The sequence below is a fragment of the Amblyomma maculatum genome, chromosome 11 (genome assembly GCF_055883805.1).
Source record: "Amblyomma maculatum isolate TAMU_Amacu chromosome 11, ASM5588380v1, whole genome shotgun sequence".
Lineage (NCBI taxonomy): Eukaryota > Metazoa > Arthropoda > Arachnida > Ixodida > Ixodidae > Amblyomma > Amblyomma maculatum.
The window spans coordinates 156,495,000-156,511,825 of NC_139354.1; the positions used below are offsets into that span (position 1 = coordinate 156,495,000).

General features: G+C 46.1%; 1 protein-coding gene across 1 annotated transcript; it reads right to left on the reverse strand.

Annotated features, from left to right (window-relative positions):
• Positions 1-2,651: 2,651 nt before the first annotated feature.
• On the reverse strand, positions 2,652-13,807 carry LOC146175238 (globin-like). Its single transcript, XM_084583746.1, has 2 exons — positions 13,358-13,807; positions 2,652-3,711 (listed from the first exon to the last, which is right to left on the reverse strand). The coding sequence occupies exons 1-2, from the start codon at positions 13,805-13,807 to the stop codon at positions 3,628-3,630; spliced, it is 534 nt and encodes a 177-aa protein (XP_084439872.1). The 3' UTR covers positions 2,652-3,627.
• Between the last annotated feature and the right edge of the window lie 3,019 nt (positions 13,808-16,826).

Genomic DNA, 16,826 nt, shown 5'->3' on the forward strand with positions numbered 1-16,826 from the left:
GTGATCCCATAAAAAAACGAAGTACACTGCTACATTTATACATCACTTCCAGGTATAGAATCTGTGCTCGCATGTGACGGCCGCTTAGCGGGCCCGGAGCATTTCATCAATTCATGTTAGCGTCAATTTCAAGAGTGTTTATGCTCTAGTTGCAACAAAATTCCACGAGAAGACGCAGCTGAGGGCAGAACACTTGCCCTCCTCCCCTAACTACTCAAACAACATCGCTGTTTATCAGAAAGCGGATCATTTACGTGTCTGGCTTTCCTTTCGCTCACTCACGCATTGCAGTGCAGCGCGTCTGCTTCGTGGAAAACGTGCTTCCGAGCTTAGTGGAAATATATGGAGCCGCTGCTTACGACCCAGTTAAAGTATGCACAATAAGGTGAAATTTCATGCACTTGTCCAAAGCACAATTTATGCAGGCCTTGCTAACAGCACTAACCTGTCTTGTGGTGATCTCTGTTTTGCTTTGCAGCCTCCTCTTTGGATTTTTGCTTCATATTATTCCAGCATTTTTTCAGCTGGTGGTGGTCGCGCCGGGTCACTCCGTGATTGGAGTTAAAGAGCCGCGCGATCTCTATCCACACTTTGTTTTTCTTCGCTAGCGAAGCTACGTCCGTCTTTTTGCACTCCACGACGTGCCTGTGTTCGTCAACCAAACTTGTCAGCAGCGCTCTCTCCTCGTGGGTAAAGCGAGGGGCTGCTTTGCGCTGAGAGCCGGAATCTTCTTGTGACGAAGCTGAGGGCTGAGACATCGTCACCTAGCTTCTACAGCACAGCTTCGTAAACAGCAACCGAACTGATGGCGATGGTGACGGTCATCTGCGGGACCGGTTGCCAACCAAAAACATCATTCATGTGTACTCGGCGGTCAGCGCTGATATGCAATTCCCGCTGTCAATGTTTATCTACAAAACTCATTCATACATACTGTTCATTTATAAAAGCGAATTGAAATACACGGTTTTATTGCCGTACAATGAGCGTTCATATACTAATATGTTTGTTACTCTTCGCCTCAGACGACCAACCTGCCCGTCAAGTCAAGCACGTGCTTGACTTGACGGAGCTGACTTTCTCAAGTCCAAGTGCGTTTCAAGTTAGTTCTCTGCATTCGGGGGTTAGGGTAACAAACTGGATTCCAAGGGAAGGAAAGCGTAGCAAGGGGCGGCAGAAAGATAGGTGGCCGGATGAGGTTAAGGAGTTCGCAGTGGTCAAGTGGATGCAGCTAGCACAGAACCGGGCTAAGTGGAGAAATATGGGAGAGGCCTTCGCCCTGCAGTGGATATAGTCAGTTTGATGAGAGTAACCTTTCCGATTACATGCGTGATCGTTTGCTTCATTGCAGTCTAATGTTGCCCTGCTTATATTACCTTAGTAAACACTTTACACGTAACTGACAGTAAGCTGATCGGTCTGTATTTTTCAGACCGAACTTTTATTGATTATAGCGTCCCTGTTCTTATAAATTAAGATGTTTTTGTGCTTCCATGGTTCCGGTACCGATGATGACACCAGGCACTGCGCAGACAACGTGGCCAGTACTCCTAGCACGATCTCTCGATCTCTCTCCCCCACGTGCTTTAACAAATCTACAGTTACCTGATCTTGTCCAGCTGCTTTCCCCCTTATCATAATTTCTAACACTTGCTTAACTCGGCCTTCGTCACTGGCAGTACGTCTGACTGATTTTTCAACACTGCCAGAGATCAGTATAGACCTCCTCGGCTACTTTGGCTATCTTGTTTGTATGCCTGATGATGTTTTCCGCTAGTCGTTAAGCGCACACATCTGATGTTTGCCTATGCCCAATTTCTTCACCGCTGAAAGGCTTCCCGCGTTCTTTCGAGTATGATCAATTTCATCACGTTATGCGTCTTTAAATCGGCCATTTTGTTGCTTACTGATCAACTTTGATATATCTCTTAATGCTACCGAATAGTAGAGCGAATAAAACGAGCATAGCAATAGAGGGCGAGGATATGTCAGGAAATATAAAGAGATTATAAAACAGAAGCAAGCAATGATTACAGAATGCTAATGCATTCTCTGCGCATAGCAAATAACGCACCGGCAATATTTTGTAGGTAATTTGGCATTTTGAACTGGTTATACAGACAGAACCCTTAATCGAATGCAGGAGTTTTGAGATGGGCTTATATGTTAGTGATGCAATTAGTAGGCCTAGCTAAATGGATTTTCAAGATATTAATGATCTTTCATGCAGTTATGCATTGAGAATAACAGATAAAATCTGCTGCTAGTAACAATCCTTGAAACTTCAGAAGTATTTATGATTGTATAGTGTAGTGTGTATATAGTGCATTAAAAATTTAACTCCGTGATTTGTTGAATAACTGCAAACATGAGAAATGCTGTAAAGAGGGCAGCATTATTGGAGGTATTTTAGCTGTTATGTTGGCAACGGTCGATTTCCTTCGGCGGTAGACGTTCTGAATATTGCCAAACTGAAAGTTAAGCTCCACAAGAGAACAATGCGCTAACCATTGTTCTGGCTAACATAAAATGATGTAATGTCCGAAGCGATAGACCACATATATTAGTGGCACAAATACGATGTGAATACGTAGACCACATAAAAAGCATCAGTTATGATTATAATTAATCTTACATAGTTAAATGGCCTACCCGATTTAATAGTAATTGAAAAGGAACAAATAAATTCAGTTAGTTACAGCAGCGCAATTGAAGTGCAGACTTGCTGTTGTGTATGTTTATGTGTGTGTGTGTGTTTCCTGGTTTTTGTTTATCTCTCAAACTTTGTGTATGAATATGTGTGTGCGTTTTCTTGTTTTTGTTTATCTCTCTGAAAGTTGTTCTTTAGCCGCTATGTCTTTCTTAATACTAATACATTGTTTAAGCTTTTTTATTCTTATAACGTGAGCAGTGTATTTCTGCTTGATTTTACTGACTATTTTTAATGTAACTACTGCTATCCTCCCCCTTCCTTATGTAACACCCTAAACGAAGGACCATTAAGGGTAAATAAATTATGATGAACCTCAACAAAGTGTTTCTTGAATAAAATTGTACATCCCTGTAAGTATTGCTTTGTTGCCTCTCAATTTCTTATCAATAATAGGCCTTCAAAACCCTCGAAGCATGTTTTTAATCATATTTGCGGCACTAGATTCGTCGCCGCTGAGTGCACAGTATTATTACGCAGCTGCAGGAGACCACCCTGCAGCACTCCCCGTTAGGCTCTCTGTAAGAATAAATTTGTAGCAAAAGTAAATGGTGCTGTTTTTCTTCCGAAGGGAATAGTTACAGGTGCCGGAACTTGCTCCACAGCTCTGCCCCCGGTGATAATTACAGCGGAAAGGTGCTGTATCGGCATAAAATTGCGGCAGTCATATAGTATATCCATCTCACGGCGAGTCACCATTAGCTAGAACTGCCCATGCTGTATTAAGGTGGAGCAGGCTTTGCGCGCTCCAGCCAAGATGCATCTCGGCGCGCCATCTGTCCGCCCTTGTCTGGGGCGCTGTGGCCGCTAATGGCGCTCAGGTCATCCACGCTTCTCCGCACGCCACTGGAGCCCTTCGCCCCGTGCTCAGTGTTTGGTTGCACAGCTTCAATAGCGGCTGGTTCGATAGGTATCTCTTAGGTATCCGACGATGAGGTCTGGCTGTACGCCGAAAATTCCGCCGCATCGTCGTAGACGTTTTTCGTTATGGTGCTCATTGTCTGAAAAAAAAAAAAAAGTTTCCTTGAGTATAATTTATTTGTCACCACTGCTGGTGATACTGTGTATATATAAATTCTGTTTTTCAAGTGGACGCCCCATTATTCGTAATGCGAAAACGACTTTGAGCATTGCGCTTCTTAGCAGCCAGCAGCACATATAGGACGAAAAAAAATATAAATTGAACCACCTCAAATACGTGAATTCACATAAAGAAGGGATACAACTAATCTTCAGCTTCGCACCAGACGCCCCCAGATGACATACTTGACATCCTCGGTTATATGTAGATTCTTTTGTTTTTTTGCTATTGCACAGTTACTGGCATATGTCATTTCGAAGTCTGTGAGCAGCGATATGCTGTAAATTCATCGAAACGTCAAATTTTGTACGTAAAGTAGTTCCTTTCTCAAGCTACTCTCATCTTATACTATCGCTCGAAATAACGGATTGCTGCAAGACTGCATCACACTAGCACCTCCTGGCCTTCTATGTTATAATGAATTTGCCAGTGCGCTGTGAGTTACCGGGGATTGAGATAAATACAAAAGTAGTTCAATGAGGCCAGAATTTGAAGAGGTCTTGACACAAGGTCTAGTCGGGAACCAAAACCCCTGTGGTCGTGGTAACGTCTCATCTGTTTACAACGCCAGCAGAAAAAGTAAATCAAGGCTGATTCTCTAAAGATCAGCTGCACCAGACATTCATGAATAAGAGTGGCTCAGCTCCAATAACTAGAGCAAAAGGAGACATAAGAGGTAATCACTGAGGTAGGTTTATTCTCTGTTATGCACAGTTTAACGGAACGGTTTGTGGAGCTGATGAATCCAGATACAATTACTCGCGCTTCTTTGTGGCGCAAGGGATCTGTAGAAACTGGTCAACAGTGACAGCGGCAGAAACGCCCAAATAAAGAGATAAAACGCGCTCCCATAACTGCTGCTTGACACACTTCCTTGCTAGGGGGTCCAAGGTACCACCCCATTCGGCAGATCGTTCATAAACGTTCTTTTTCATGCATGATACAACATTCGTTCTGCTCTATTTTAGATTATAATGGAATTTACCACGACTACGATGAGGAGTGAGCATTTGATAGAGCTGGCTCAGTAAGGCTATGTTGCTTGGCAACTATAGCGCCACTTTGACGAAAGGGTATGTTTGGCGCCAACAGTGCCTTACATTTTTAAGCGGGGACGAAGTAACCATGTCTGCTATACATCATCATCATCATCATCATCATCATCATCATCATCATCATCATCATCATCATCATCATCATCAGCCTGATTATACCCACTGCAGGGCGAAGACCTCTCCCATATTTCTCCATTTAACCCGGTTCTGTGCTAGCTGCATCCACTTCACCCCTGCGAACTTCTTAATCTCATCCGCCCACCTAACTTTCTGCCGCCCCCTGATACGCTTTCCTTCCCTTGGAATCCAGTTTGTTACCCTCAGCGACCATCGGTTATCCTCTCTTCGCACTACATGTCCTGCCCATGCCCATTTCTTCTTCTTAATTTCTACTAGAATGTCGGTAACTTGAGTTATTTCTCTGACCCACTCTGCACGCTTTCTATCTCTTAATGTTACCCCTACCATTTTTCGTTCCATAGCCCCCTGGGTTGTCCTCAACTTAAGTAGAACTCTCTTGGTTAGCCTCCACGTTTCAGCCCCATAGGTGAGTACAGGCAAGATGCAACTGTTGTATACTTTCCTCTTGAGCGATACCGGTAAGCTGCCAGTCATAATCTGCGAGTGCTTGCCAAATGCGCTCCATCCCAATCGTATTCTTCTTGTTATTTCCTTTTCGTGGTCCGGATCTGCGGTTACTACCTGTCCTAAGTAGACATATTCGCCTACTACTTCCAGTATTTCGCTACCTAATGTAAACTGCTGTTCCTTCCCAAGGCTGTTGAACATTACCTAAGTCTTCTGCATATTGATTTTCAAGCCTACCTTTCTACTTTTCCTGTCTAGGTCATCAATCATTATTTGCAGTTCATCCCCCGAGTTGCTTAGCAAGGCAATGTCGTCAGCAAATCGCAGATTACTGAGGTATTCTCCATCTACACTTATCCCTAACTGCTCCCATTCCCAGTCTCTGAATACTTCCTCTAAACAAGCTGTGAATAGTACTGGGGAGATTGTGTCTCCTTGCCTAACACCTTTCTTTATGGGAATTTTGTTACTTTCTTTATGCAGAACTATGGTTGCTGTGCAGCCACTATATATATCTTCCAGCACTTTCAGGTACGCTCGTCTACCCTCTGATTTCGCAATGCCTGCATCACCGCCGAGGTTTCAACTGAGTCAAATGCTTTTTCGTAATCAATGAATGCTATGTATAAGGGCTGGTTATATTCCGAGCATTTTTCTATCACCTGATTGATGTATGGATATGATCGATAGTAGAGTACCGTTTCCGAAACCCTGCTTGATCCTTTGCTTGATTGCAGTTTAAGGTTGTGCTGATTTTATTAGCGATTACCTTAGTAAATACCTTATACGTAACAGACAGTAAGCTGATTGGTCTGTAATTTTTAAGGTCCTTAGAGTCCCCTTTCTTGTGAATGAGGATAATGTTTGCATTCTTCCATGGTTCCGGTACCGTCGATGACACCAGGCACTGCGTATACAGGGTGGCCAGTTTTTCTAGCACGATATCCCCCCGTCCTTCAGCAAATCTGTAGTTATCTGATCCTCTCCAGCTGATTTCCCCCTTTTCATAGTTTCTGCTATATATTGTTACGTGTATACCACCGAAGAGGACGACGATGGAAAATAGAGTGATAGACGACTAAGCTTGGTGCTTGCCTGAACCCTTACCTCCCTCATCACCTGGTATGGTTTCCTGTGCGAGCCTTCTGCCCCGTATCATCTTGGTGGAGGTGAATCAAGATCCCCGTACGCACCGGTTAGCCCATTTACGCGCCGCGGCCGCACACCTACCTAGGATCCCGACGACGTCACAAATAGCCACGAGGACCTCCGAAGCAGCCCTTACCACCGCGGGAACATTGCCTCAGCCAGTTGTACTAAAAAAATTCGCCACCCTCCCATCTTTAATGGCGACGACAACCCAGATGTTGACGATTGGCTAGATGAGTATGAGCGCTGCAGCAGGAACAACCACTGGGACGCAGCCATCATGCTCGCTAATATTACCTTCTATTTGGCGGGAACAGCTCGAACATTGTTCCAAAACCACGGACAAGAGCTTTTTACCTGGGACATCTGCAAGCAAAAGCTTCCGGACGTGCTTGGGAAGCCTATTGGGCGGGCTCTTGCTGCAAAAACGGAACTTCTCGTGTTCAATCCCCCCAGAAGGCCTACCTCATCTATATTCAGGACGTTCTTGTGTTGTGTCTTAAGGTCAGCAGCTCCATGCCGAAAAGTGACAAGTTAAGGCATATTCTCAAGGGTATCGAGGATGATGCATTCAACATCCTATTCTGCATGGATTGTTCTACCGTCGACTCGGCCCTTCAAGTCTGCCGAAAATTTGAACAGACAAAACAGGACGTCTCGTACATCGGTTTGAGCGTCTTGCGAACACGGCGGCTAGATCATCCTAAGATGACTTGGCCCCTTTGCACCAGCCCTCCTATCCAAAGATCGTGACTCGGATCGTCTGGAGAGAACTTGAGGCCCTAACTGCTGCATCACTCCCGTCTCTACTGCCCGACACCGTGGCCATAATACAAGCCGTTGTCCGCCAGCAACTTGTAAACATCGGCCTCTCCTCCAGCCCCGTGCCGCCCTCGCCACCATCATACCCTGTTCCTTTAGTGGCTGCTGGAACCACCAGCCCAGCCTCCCCCCGTCGCTACGTTGATCACATCCCTGTAGAGAGGCGCACCTCAGACGACAGGCCAATTTGTTTTATTTGCAGTATTTCCGGCAAAACTTCGCGTAATTGTCGTAGCCGTACCTTCCCCACTCCTCGCACCTATACAACGCTGACCGTCGTTATTATTATGCAACTCGACGCTTTCCTCCCCAACCAGCCGAGCCCCGCCCCACCCTATGGTGGACCTGGACACTTTCCTCCTCAACCGGATGAGCCTCGCGCCGAAGCCGTCCCAACTGCTCGTCGCTCCAGTCGATCTCCATCTCCCCACGCTCGCCGATCCCGTTAACCGGTACCTCGTCGCCACTCCTCCTCATCCTACGCCGGCATCTACCCGGGGAACTAGCGAATGCAGTGCCCGGGAGTGACGCTGCATTACCGATCCGGACTGCCAACTCGGTACTGACCCCGGCACCTAGACGAAACCCCATTGCTATTCTTCTGGATGGCGTCCCAACTTCTGCACCTATTGACACTGGTGCCCACATTTCTGACCTCAGTTCCTCGCTCCGCCGACGCCTCAAGAAAGTTCTCATACCCACAACCTTCTACCATCCGTGTTGCGGATGGCAACACAGCTACTGCTATTGGTATGTGTACTGCCCGAATTAGCATTGCTGGCCACAACATATTATTTACAGTCCTCACCAGTTGCCTTCATGATGTTATATTAGGCCGCGACTTTTTATTTGCACACTCCGCTCTCATTCACTGTTCTTCTGGACTGCTTCATCTAGACCTGCCGCTCTGTCCTGACGAACAAGCTCATGAAACTTCAATGCTCCGCATTCGCTCCGCTGCATTTACTCGTCTGCCACCTGAAGCCGCTGTATATGTGCTCATGTCGCCTTTTCCCTCCCTTCCTGATGGCGACTACGCTGTTTCCCCCTTAACCGATGTTACTCTGCAGCGTAGCATAGCTCTCCCTCACAATATTGTGTACGTAGCGAATAACCACACTTATATTCCCGTCCTGAACATGAGCTTTTCTGTGCAAGTTCTTCCTGAGGGCATTTGTATCGCCTAATTGACCCCACTGTCTGACTTTAATGTGGCTGCACTTTTACCTGACACTACTGCTGGAGTATCGACACAGCCTGCACAGTCCCCGCCTATGGAGGCCCGCATATCAGGAATGGTAACTCTTGACTTGTGCCTTGATCGTTCTCAAACACTTACGCGCCTACTGACTTCGTACAGTGACATTTGTAATTTTGGTAACCGACCCTTGGGACAAACGTCCCTCGTTACTCATCGCATCGATACTGCACACGCCAGACCAATTAACAGAAGACCTTACCGAGTCGCAATTTGTGAACGTCGCGTCATACAATATAAGTGGGCAAGATGTTTGCAAGAAATATTACAGAGCCTTCGAGCAGCCCTTGGGCGTAACCTGTCGTGCTTGTTAAAAACAAAGACATTACCTGGAGGTTCTGCGTTGACTACCGACATCTCAACGAAGTTACAAAAAAGGACGTTTACCCATTCCCAGGATAGATGATGCCCTCGACTGCTTGCGCGTTGCCAGTCATTTCTCTTCGATCGACCTTCGTTCCGGTTATTGGCAGATCGTGGTCAACGAATGGGACCGAGAGAAGACCGCCTTCGTCACACCCGGTGGCCTGTTTATTTATTTAGGTTTTAAATTGCTTTGAAGGAAGCAGTCTAAAGTTAAAGAAAGCAGACAGCGTTGAGTTTGGTTCAACTTTTAATAAGATAAGGACTGCCGGGTAACAAGAGTCTATTGTAACTGAGTCTTCCTCTATGTCACTGAAACAACCTAGCGAAAGGCGGCCCTGCAAGCACTGTCCAGTCGTCTTAAAAAGGAAAGAAAAAAAAAAACAGCGCCCATAGAGTAGTTTTGTATTCCTTTGTCGTTTTTTCGGTGGTCTTTTTATGTGCTAAATATGAAACAATTGGCCCAAATAGCTATTTTTATCCAAGGAAAAAGTTCAGTTCTATACCTTATTTGCATCAGGTCTCCTGATGCAAATGCAGGGAAAATGCAGGGAAAATACTCAGCGTCGACGTAGCACTTTAGTCTCAAGCAATTTGATGCAGCGAATGAAAGTAACAGAGATTCGAAAAGAAAAAAAAGAAAAGGTGTGGTGTCATGCGCAGCATTTCGCTCAACAGCCGCACAGGCCCTACTTACAGCATTTCGCTCTTGTGGAGTTCGTTACCTTGAGCAGACTGATCGCTACATGAAAAAAGCATTTACAGGAGCACTAAAATAATCTGGCAAACTTGAATGACCCGTCATGTCACTCACCGTCAGATGTACGAAGTGAAAAGACAAAGTTATCCGCCTTGATAAGTTAGGTACAGGTGTAATACACCCACCAAGATGTCCAGGCCGCAAGAGCAGAGGCAGAAACAGAGCGAGGCGGGCCGTTAGCAAACGTTTTGTTCTTTTGTCTGCAAGAAGCTCATGCTGCTAGCCGGACTTTGAACTTCCTTAAGTTTTCCACGTTGTCACGTGTCATGCCACTCTTCCTTTATATATCCCAGGTTTTATCTGTGTCTGCCTTTCTTCTGGTATTTATAGACTTGTTTTTTTCCAGCCACGGCTAAGACGAGGAATAGCCAGTTCTGACAGCGTTCGGTTTCGAACTATTTTTAGTGCGTAGCACTACTAGGCGCAATCAGATTTCGCCGATGTCTGTCCGAAGCCGCTCTCTCTCTCTCTTCGTGAACTTGAAGTGGACAAAGAGAAGGTGGCTACGCCCACGTCTCAAATCTCAGCATTGAGGAGGTGGAGTGGCCGCAAAGCTGTAGTAGAAGCCGCTTTCTCTCTCTGTCCATCCATCTCTCCATGAACTTGAAGAGGAGAAAGAGAAAGTGGCGACCCCCGAGGAGGCGTCGCCACGAGGAGGCGGAGCGACCGCATGATGCTCCCAGTTAGACAGTAAGACAGTAGAGAGTTTTAGCACTGCGTACGTAAGCATACGCAGAACCCTTGCGTGCGTAGGCGGCCTGCGTGCTGCTTACTGCGCATGCGTCATACGCATCACGATTCTTGCGTACTGCGTATACGTTGCTCGCGTACACAGAAATCCCTACCTCTGCGTGCGTTCGCTGAACCGTCTGCGTGTTGCTCTCGCGTAGGAGAAACTCGACAGATACGTTTGGCTATGTGGCCGCGCATGATATGCAGCAAACACGCAGCGCGTGTTCGTTTCTTTTCTTTTCATTGCAGGAGATTTGACGTTTCGCAAGAAGTAAAATCTAATTAATTTGTTGCTCCGCAATAGAGGGCGCGGATTGCCTTATGCGACGCACAAATTGTTTTCTATGAATACGCTGCGCGAACGCTCCAACTTCTAGCTAGTGTATTTCGTCGCCAGGATCTCTGAAACTTGAAGCAGTAAGTACGAAGTTTCCCATGGGCTTTACACCTATAGACAAACGCAGTATTCAAGAATATGTGGAAGCGAAAGATTTCAAAGCCATTTTATGTCTTCACGGGGGCACCTATGATTTAGTTTTTGGTATAGAGCAACTACAAACATCCAAGAACAGACTGTGAAAATATGAAATGCCATTTCAAAGGCGGAGTATCTATATAACGCTGCGTGACTTATAGGGGTACGAGCTGGTAGGGCCCTTAAAAAAACATGTAAACACAACTTACCGCAATATCTTTTTTGTTTAGTACAGTACCAGTGGAGGCTGCCTATCATTAAATGTTGGCGAGTGCTTTGAATAAATGTGTGACAAAGTATGCTGAGTCCTTCCGCGGGTAATCTATTTATAAACGGCTCTAAAATATGTGTTGTGAAGCCGCACATGCCGCACACACGCTCGCTATGCGCTGGATGCTTCTCCCAATCGCCGAAGCTTCTCGTATACAGCTGCCGTATGTACTAAATTTTTTTAATACCTTTCATTCAAATTAAGCAGCTCATAGACAAAACTACATTCAAAAGGCATTTTTAAACTTCGGAGGGGAACGGTTGATTGTAGCAGACGGCGGCGCAGCCGACGCTCTATTCGATCGCAGACGACGCCGGCGACCGCGAATGACATTCGTGTGAGCAGACGGACTGTTGGTCGTCTGCTGTTGTGCACGGTTCGTTTTTCGTGCCGAGCGATGACTGCTTTTAGCTTAAAAGCTTGTAACATTTGAGCGGTCGCCTTTAAGAGGGAACGTTGAAACTTTCGGAAGAGCAGACAGCTAAATTTCAGGCGTATGTAGGTTTTTACAACGCAGATTCATCGAGGCGCGTTAAATATTGTTTGGCTCCAAAAAAGCTGTAGCATATTTTGTCATACTTTTTCTTCAAAACATTCGCTAACTTTTAACCATCTGCCGTGTTCATTGGGGCTGGCCTAAACCAGAAAATTATTTTGCTAAGTTTTCTTTGCCTATGGGCCAAGGTGTCGACTTTTACGGCATGCGTTTCGTGGCATTTTAAATATACTCCGCCTCTCTAATGAGACTTCGTATAGTTTCGCAGTGTATTCTCCGAGGTTCATAGTTACTTTGCACTGAATGATGACGTCATAGGCGCACTGTTAACTCGGAAACCTGCTTTGGCATATGCATTGTTTTTTTTTTTTTTCGGAAAAACGGTTTGCTTCTTCGGATTTAAAATTTGCACGGGGTTGTATTGTTAATTTTCGTTTTCTACTACGTTTGCTGGGGGTAGTGCTCCGATTCGGTTAAAGTTATTAATTATATCCTCATCCTCTGTAACAACGACGAACCAAATCAGCACCTTTGCAGCATTAGTTCCATCTCTCGCCTGTCGGAAAAACAAAGAAGCAGGAGTTCCTGCGCTGGAAAATTCAGTTCTTTAATGGCTGCGAGATGGCACTGCACAGGCCACTGCGCTTGCCGCGTTAGCTTTCAGACCCCTGCGTACGTATACGCTTCCGCCCTACTAAAAGTCTTTCTGTGGCATGTACGCGACCGTGGCGTAGCGTTCCGCAAAGTACGTGGGCTGTGCGTACGTAGCGCTCACTACGCAGTACTAAAACTCTCTAGTCAGAGAGGGGTGTGCCAGTTACGGACGTGGCGGCCGTCACTGGGCAGCGTTCCATATGCGTGTGTGCGTTTGCTTCGCGCCACAATGGATGAAGCCGTGCCATCTGGCACTGCGGCGCAGGTTCGCCGTGCACGACGTACTAAGCACAACGGTTACGAAGGCAGAACGGGAAAGCCGGAGGCACATAAATCGAGTCAAGTTTGCGGGCTTCTCCCAAAAACGAAGTGTTCACCGCGGGTTCACTGTCACGAGTGAGATTCCGAAGGGGCGGCCAAGGTCCAGTGCCAGCTTAACGCGAGTTTGTTTATTATAATGCGATGGGGGGCAAGTTGGTAACGCAATATTGAAAAACTTAACTGCGCCTGAGTTCTTCTCTTGTCCCGTCCCATTGATGCAGTACAGTTTTTCAATATTTATGATGGGCGCGCAGGCGGCCGCTCTTCGGAAGTGGTATAGAAACACATGAAAACGGGCGACGCCGTCGGTTCGGTCCGTTCTGATTCTCGGAAAAGTCGCGCTTTGACCGTGCCGCGAAGTCAAATCAGGCCAGTTAAAAAGCACAGCGTAAGCGCAGTGGTTGTGGGTTCGGCGCTAACTGCTCTGTCAAAATAATTTTTGATTGTCACCAAGCTATTAGATCATGTATGTAATCTAATAGAGGCGCCTCTTTTTTGACACTGTTGGTTTTTTTTTCCTAATTCACAATGCTGCCTTCGTCAATGACAATCGTGCTTTGTGAAATTCGCAGTCTGACATACATAATATCTTAATTAGCGCAGCGTAAGAAGGAGCACCGACCTTTAAGAGCTTCTTCCAGGCCCGTACAGTTGCCGGCGTCATGAGCGGACCGACGTGGGACATCATCTGCTCCAGCGTGACTGCCAAGAGGCTCTCGAAGTGCTCGGGCTGCACGCCTTTCCTAGCCAGATGGTTAGTGGCGTTCTTGCGGATTAGCTCTACCAGCACTTCGGGGTCCTCCATGCACTCGACGATGGCCGAAAGCTGGTGGCCCACGGCGCATGCATGCGCCCGGAACTTGGCGTCCCCTGCGAGCGTCCGCAGGTCCCTGTCCCTGAATCTTGGGAAAAGGGCCAAATAGTCCGGGTGTTGGGTAAACATGCCGAGGAAGATGAGGACGCCGTAGTCCGGGTTCTGCTCGCAGAACTTGCGCCAGCTGCGTCGCACCAGCTTCTTCTCGTGATCTGTCATTCCGGTGCGATGGTCGCCCTTACGCAGAGCGTTCCCCATGGCGGCCTTCCTTCTTCTTCATCCTCTGTTTCTCTTGAGAATTTCAAGCATTCTGAAAAGCATGTCATAGCGCATAAAAGAAAACAATGTGAAACTTTTCATTGGTGGTTTCTTCTACTTCATAGGTATAATAGCACAACTGAAATATACCTTATAGCATACCTTATAATTTTATTCACCTTATTTGCTTTGGTATATGACTGTCCCTATGAGATGAAAACATTCTATCAAAATGTCCGTATTGCAAAAACCAGCGTCTCCCAGCGTCTTCCAGTGCGAAAACAGTAATATTCCGCACTGGTTTTCCACCGGGTCAGCTGGGCACGCTGGAGGTCAGCGATATTCACTGGAGCAGTAACGGGAAGACACTGGTTGCACTGGTGCGACGGGAGAAAAAAGCTGAGATTAGCGTATTAACGCTGGATGTGTCGCGGGCATGCGCGATTCACACGGAGAAGCGCTGTTTGTGCGCTGGTGTCGCACGGGTACCAGTATAGCCAGTGCGGCCCGCGGCGTCGACCGGTTAGCATCCCTTCAGGGGCCAACATGGCAACAGCATACTCGCAATCGACCATCAGGGCGCATATAAAGAATATGGTTCAAGTAAGTGCTTTTTGCTGCGAAGTCATTGCGTACCTGTAAGAAAACAAAAACAGTACCTCTTTTCTAGACTTTCTATGTTTCGATAGGTCGTTTAGAGCTTTTCAAGAGAGACCGCGATCGCCGCATCTCTGATATTTCATTTCACACTATTTCGTACAACTAAAACTGGAATTAAATAATGTGGGCTACCATCCATTTCAAACTTCACAGCTGATCTTGAGGGCACTCTAATACAAGGATTACTGCCGAAATGTTCAGTGCGGAATCAATCGCAGGCTCCAAACGGGGCCTACGCATTAGCGAGCGTAGCCTGCACCCATTATAAACTGCGGAAAGAAACAATAAAAGAAGGAAGAGAGTAGTATACAGAGCGATGGGCCCATGAGAGAAAAAAACATATAGCGCTTGTAATGCATAACAGTTTGCGTGTTTCTTAAGCTTTTGCGCTCCTTCTTGCTCTTCGTATAAAGCAGCCGAGCCCTCGGTCACACGCTACGCTTCCCGAAAATTTTACATACAAATAAGGTTTAGTTTTAATCGGGAAAGTGCGATGCAGTGACCACAGTATAGTGAGGTCCCGAATTAGCTTAAATCTGAAGAAGGAACGCAACAGATTAGTGAGAAAGAAACACATCAACGAATTAGCGGTGAGGGGGAGGGCAGAAGAGTTCAGAATCTCGCTACAAAATAGGTATTCAGCTCTAACTGAGGATGGCGACATTACCCTAGAGGCAAGGAACAATATTTTCAGAGATATCATAACTAAGTGCGCGGTAAAAGTAAGCGGTAGGATAGTTAGAGAGGATACCGGTAAGCTGTACAAGGAGACGAAAGATTTGATTAAGAAACGCCAGAGTATGAAAGCTTCCAATCTAACAGACGAGATCGAATTCGCCGATATAGCAAAGCTAATCAATAAGCGCAAGGTGGCCGATATAAGGAAGTATAACATGGAGAAAATTGAGCATGCTGTAAGGAACGGGGGAAGCCTTAACGCGGTAAAGAAGAAATTGGGCATAGGCAAAAACCAGATGTATGCAATAAGGGACAAGGCGGACAACGTCATCACTAATATGGACAAGATAGTCAAAGTAGCCGAGGAGTTCTACACAGATCTCCACAGCAGCCAAAGTAGTCAGGACCGTAATGGCGGTAGGGAAAAACAGTCAGACGTTCTACCAGTGACGAAGGACGAGGTCAAGAAAGCACTAGACACTATTAAAAGTGGGAAATCAGCTGGAGAGGATCAGATAATTAACTACAGATCTGCAGAAGGATGGGGGGGGGGGGGGGGGGGGGATATCGTGCTAGGAAAACTGGCCACCCTGTGTACGCAGTGCCTGGTGTCATCGATGGTACCGGAACCATGGAAGAATGCAGACATTATCCTCATTCACAAGAAAGGGGACTCTAAGGACCTTAAAAATTACAGACCAATCAGCTTACTGTCTGTTACGTATAAGGTATTTACTAAGGTAATCGCTAATAAAATATAGCACAACCTTGAACTGCAATCAAGCAAAGGATCAAGCAGGGTTTAGGAAACGGTACTCTACTATCGATCATATCCATACCATCAATCAGGTCAGGTGATAGAAAAATGCTCAGAATATAACCAGCCCTTATACATAGCATTCATTGATTACGAAAAAGCATTAGACACAGTTGAAACCTCTGCGGTGATGCAGGCATTGCGAAATCAGGGGGTAGACGAGCCGTACGTGAAACTGCTGGAAGAATGTATAGTGGCTGCACAGCAACCATAGTTCTGCATAAAGAAAGTATCACAATTCCCATAAAGAAAAGCGTTAGGCAAGGAGACACAATCTCCCCAGTACTATTCACAGCTTGTTTAGAGGAAGTATTCAGAGACTTGGAATGGGAGCAGTTAGGGATAAGGGTAGATGGAGAATACCTCAGTAATCTACGATTTGCTGATGGCATTGCCTTGCTAAGCAACTCGGGGGAGTGACTGCAAATAATGATTGATGACCTAGACAGAAAAAGTAGAAAGGTAGGCTTGAAAATCAATATACAGAAGACTAAGGTAATGTTCAACAGCTTCGGGAAGGAACAGCAGTTTACATTAGGCAGCGAAATACTGGAAGTAGTAGTCGAATATGTCTATTTAGGACAGGTAGTAACTGCAGATCCGGACCATGAAAAGGAAATAACAAGAAGAATAAGATTGGGATGGAGCGCATTTGGCAAGCACTCGCAGATTATGGCTAGCAGCTTACCGGTATCGCTCAAGAGGAAAGTATACAACAGTTGCATCTTGCCTGTACTCACCTATTGGGCTGAAACGTGGAGGCTAACCACGAGAGCTCTACTTAAGTTGAGGACAACCCAGAGGGCTTTGGAACGAAAATTGGTAGGGGTAACATTAAGAGATAGAAAGCGTGCAGAGTGGGTC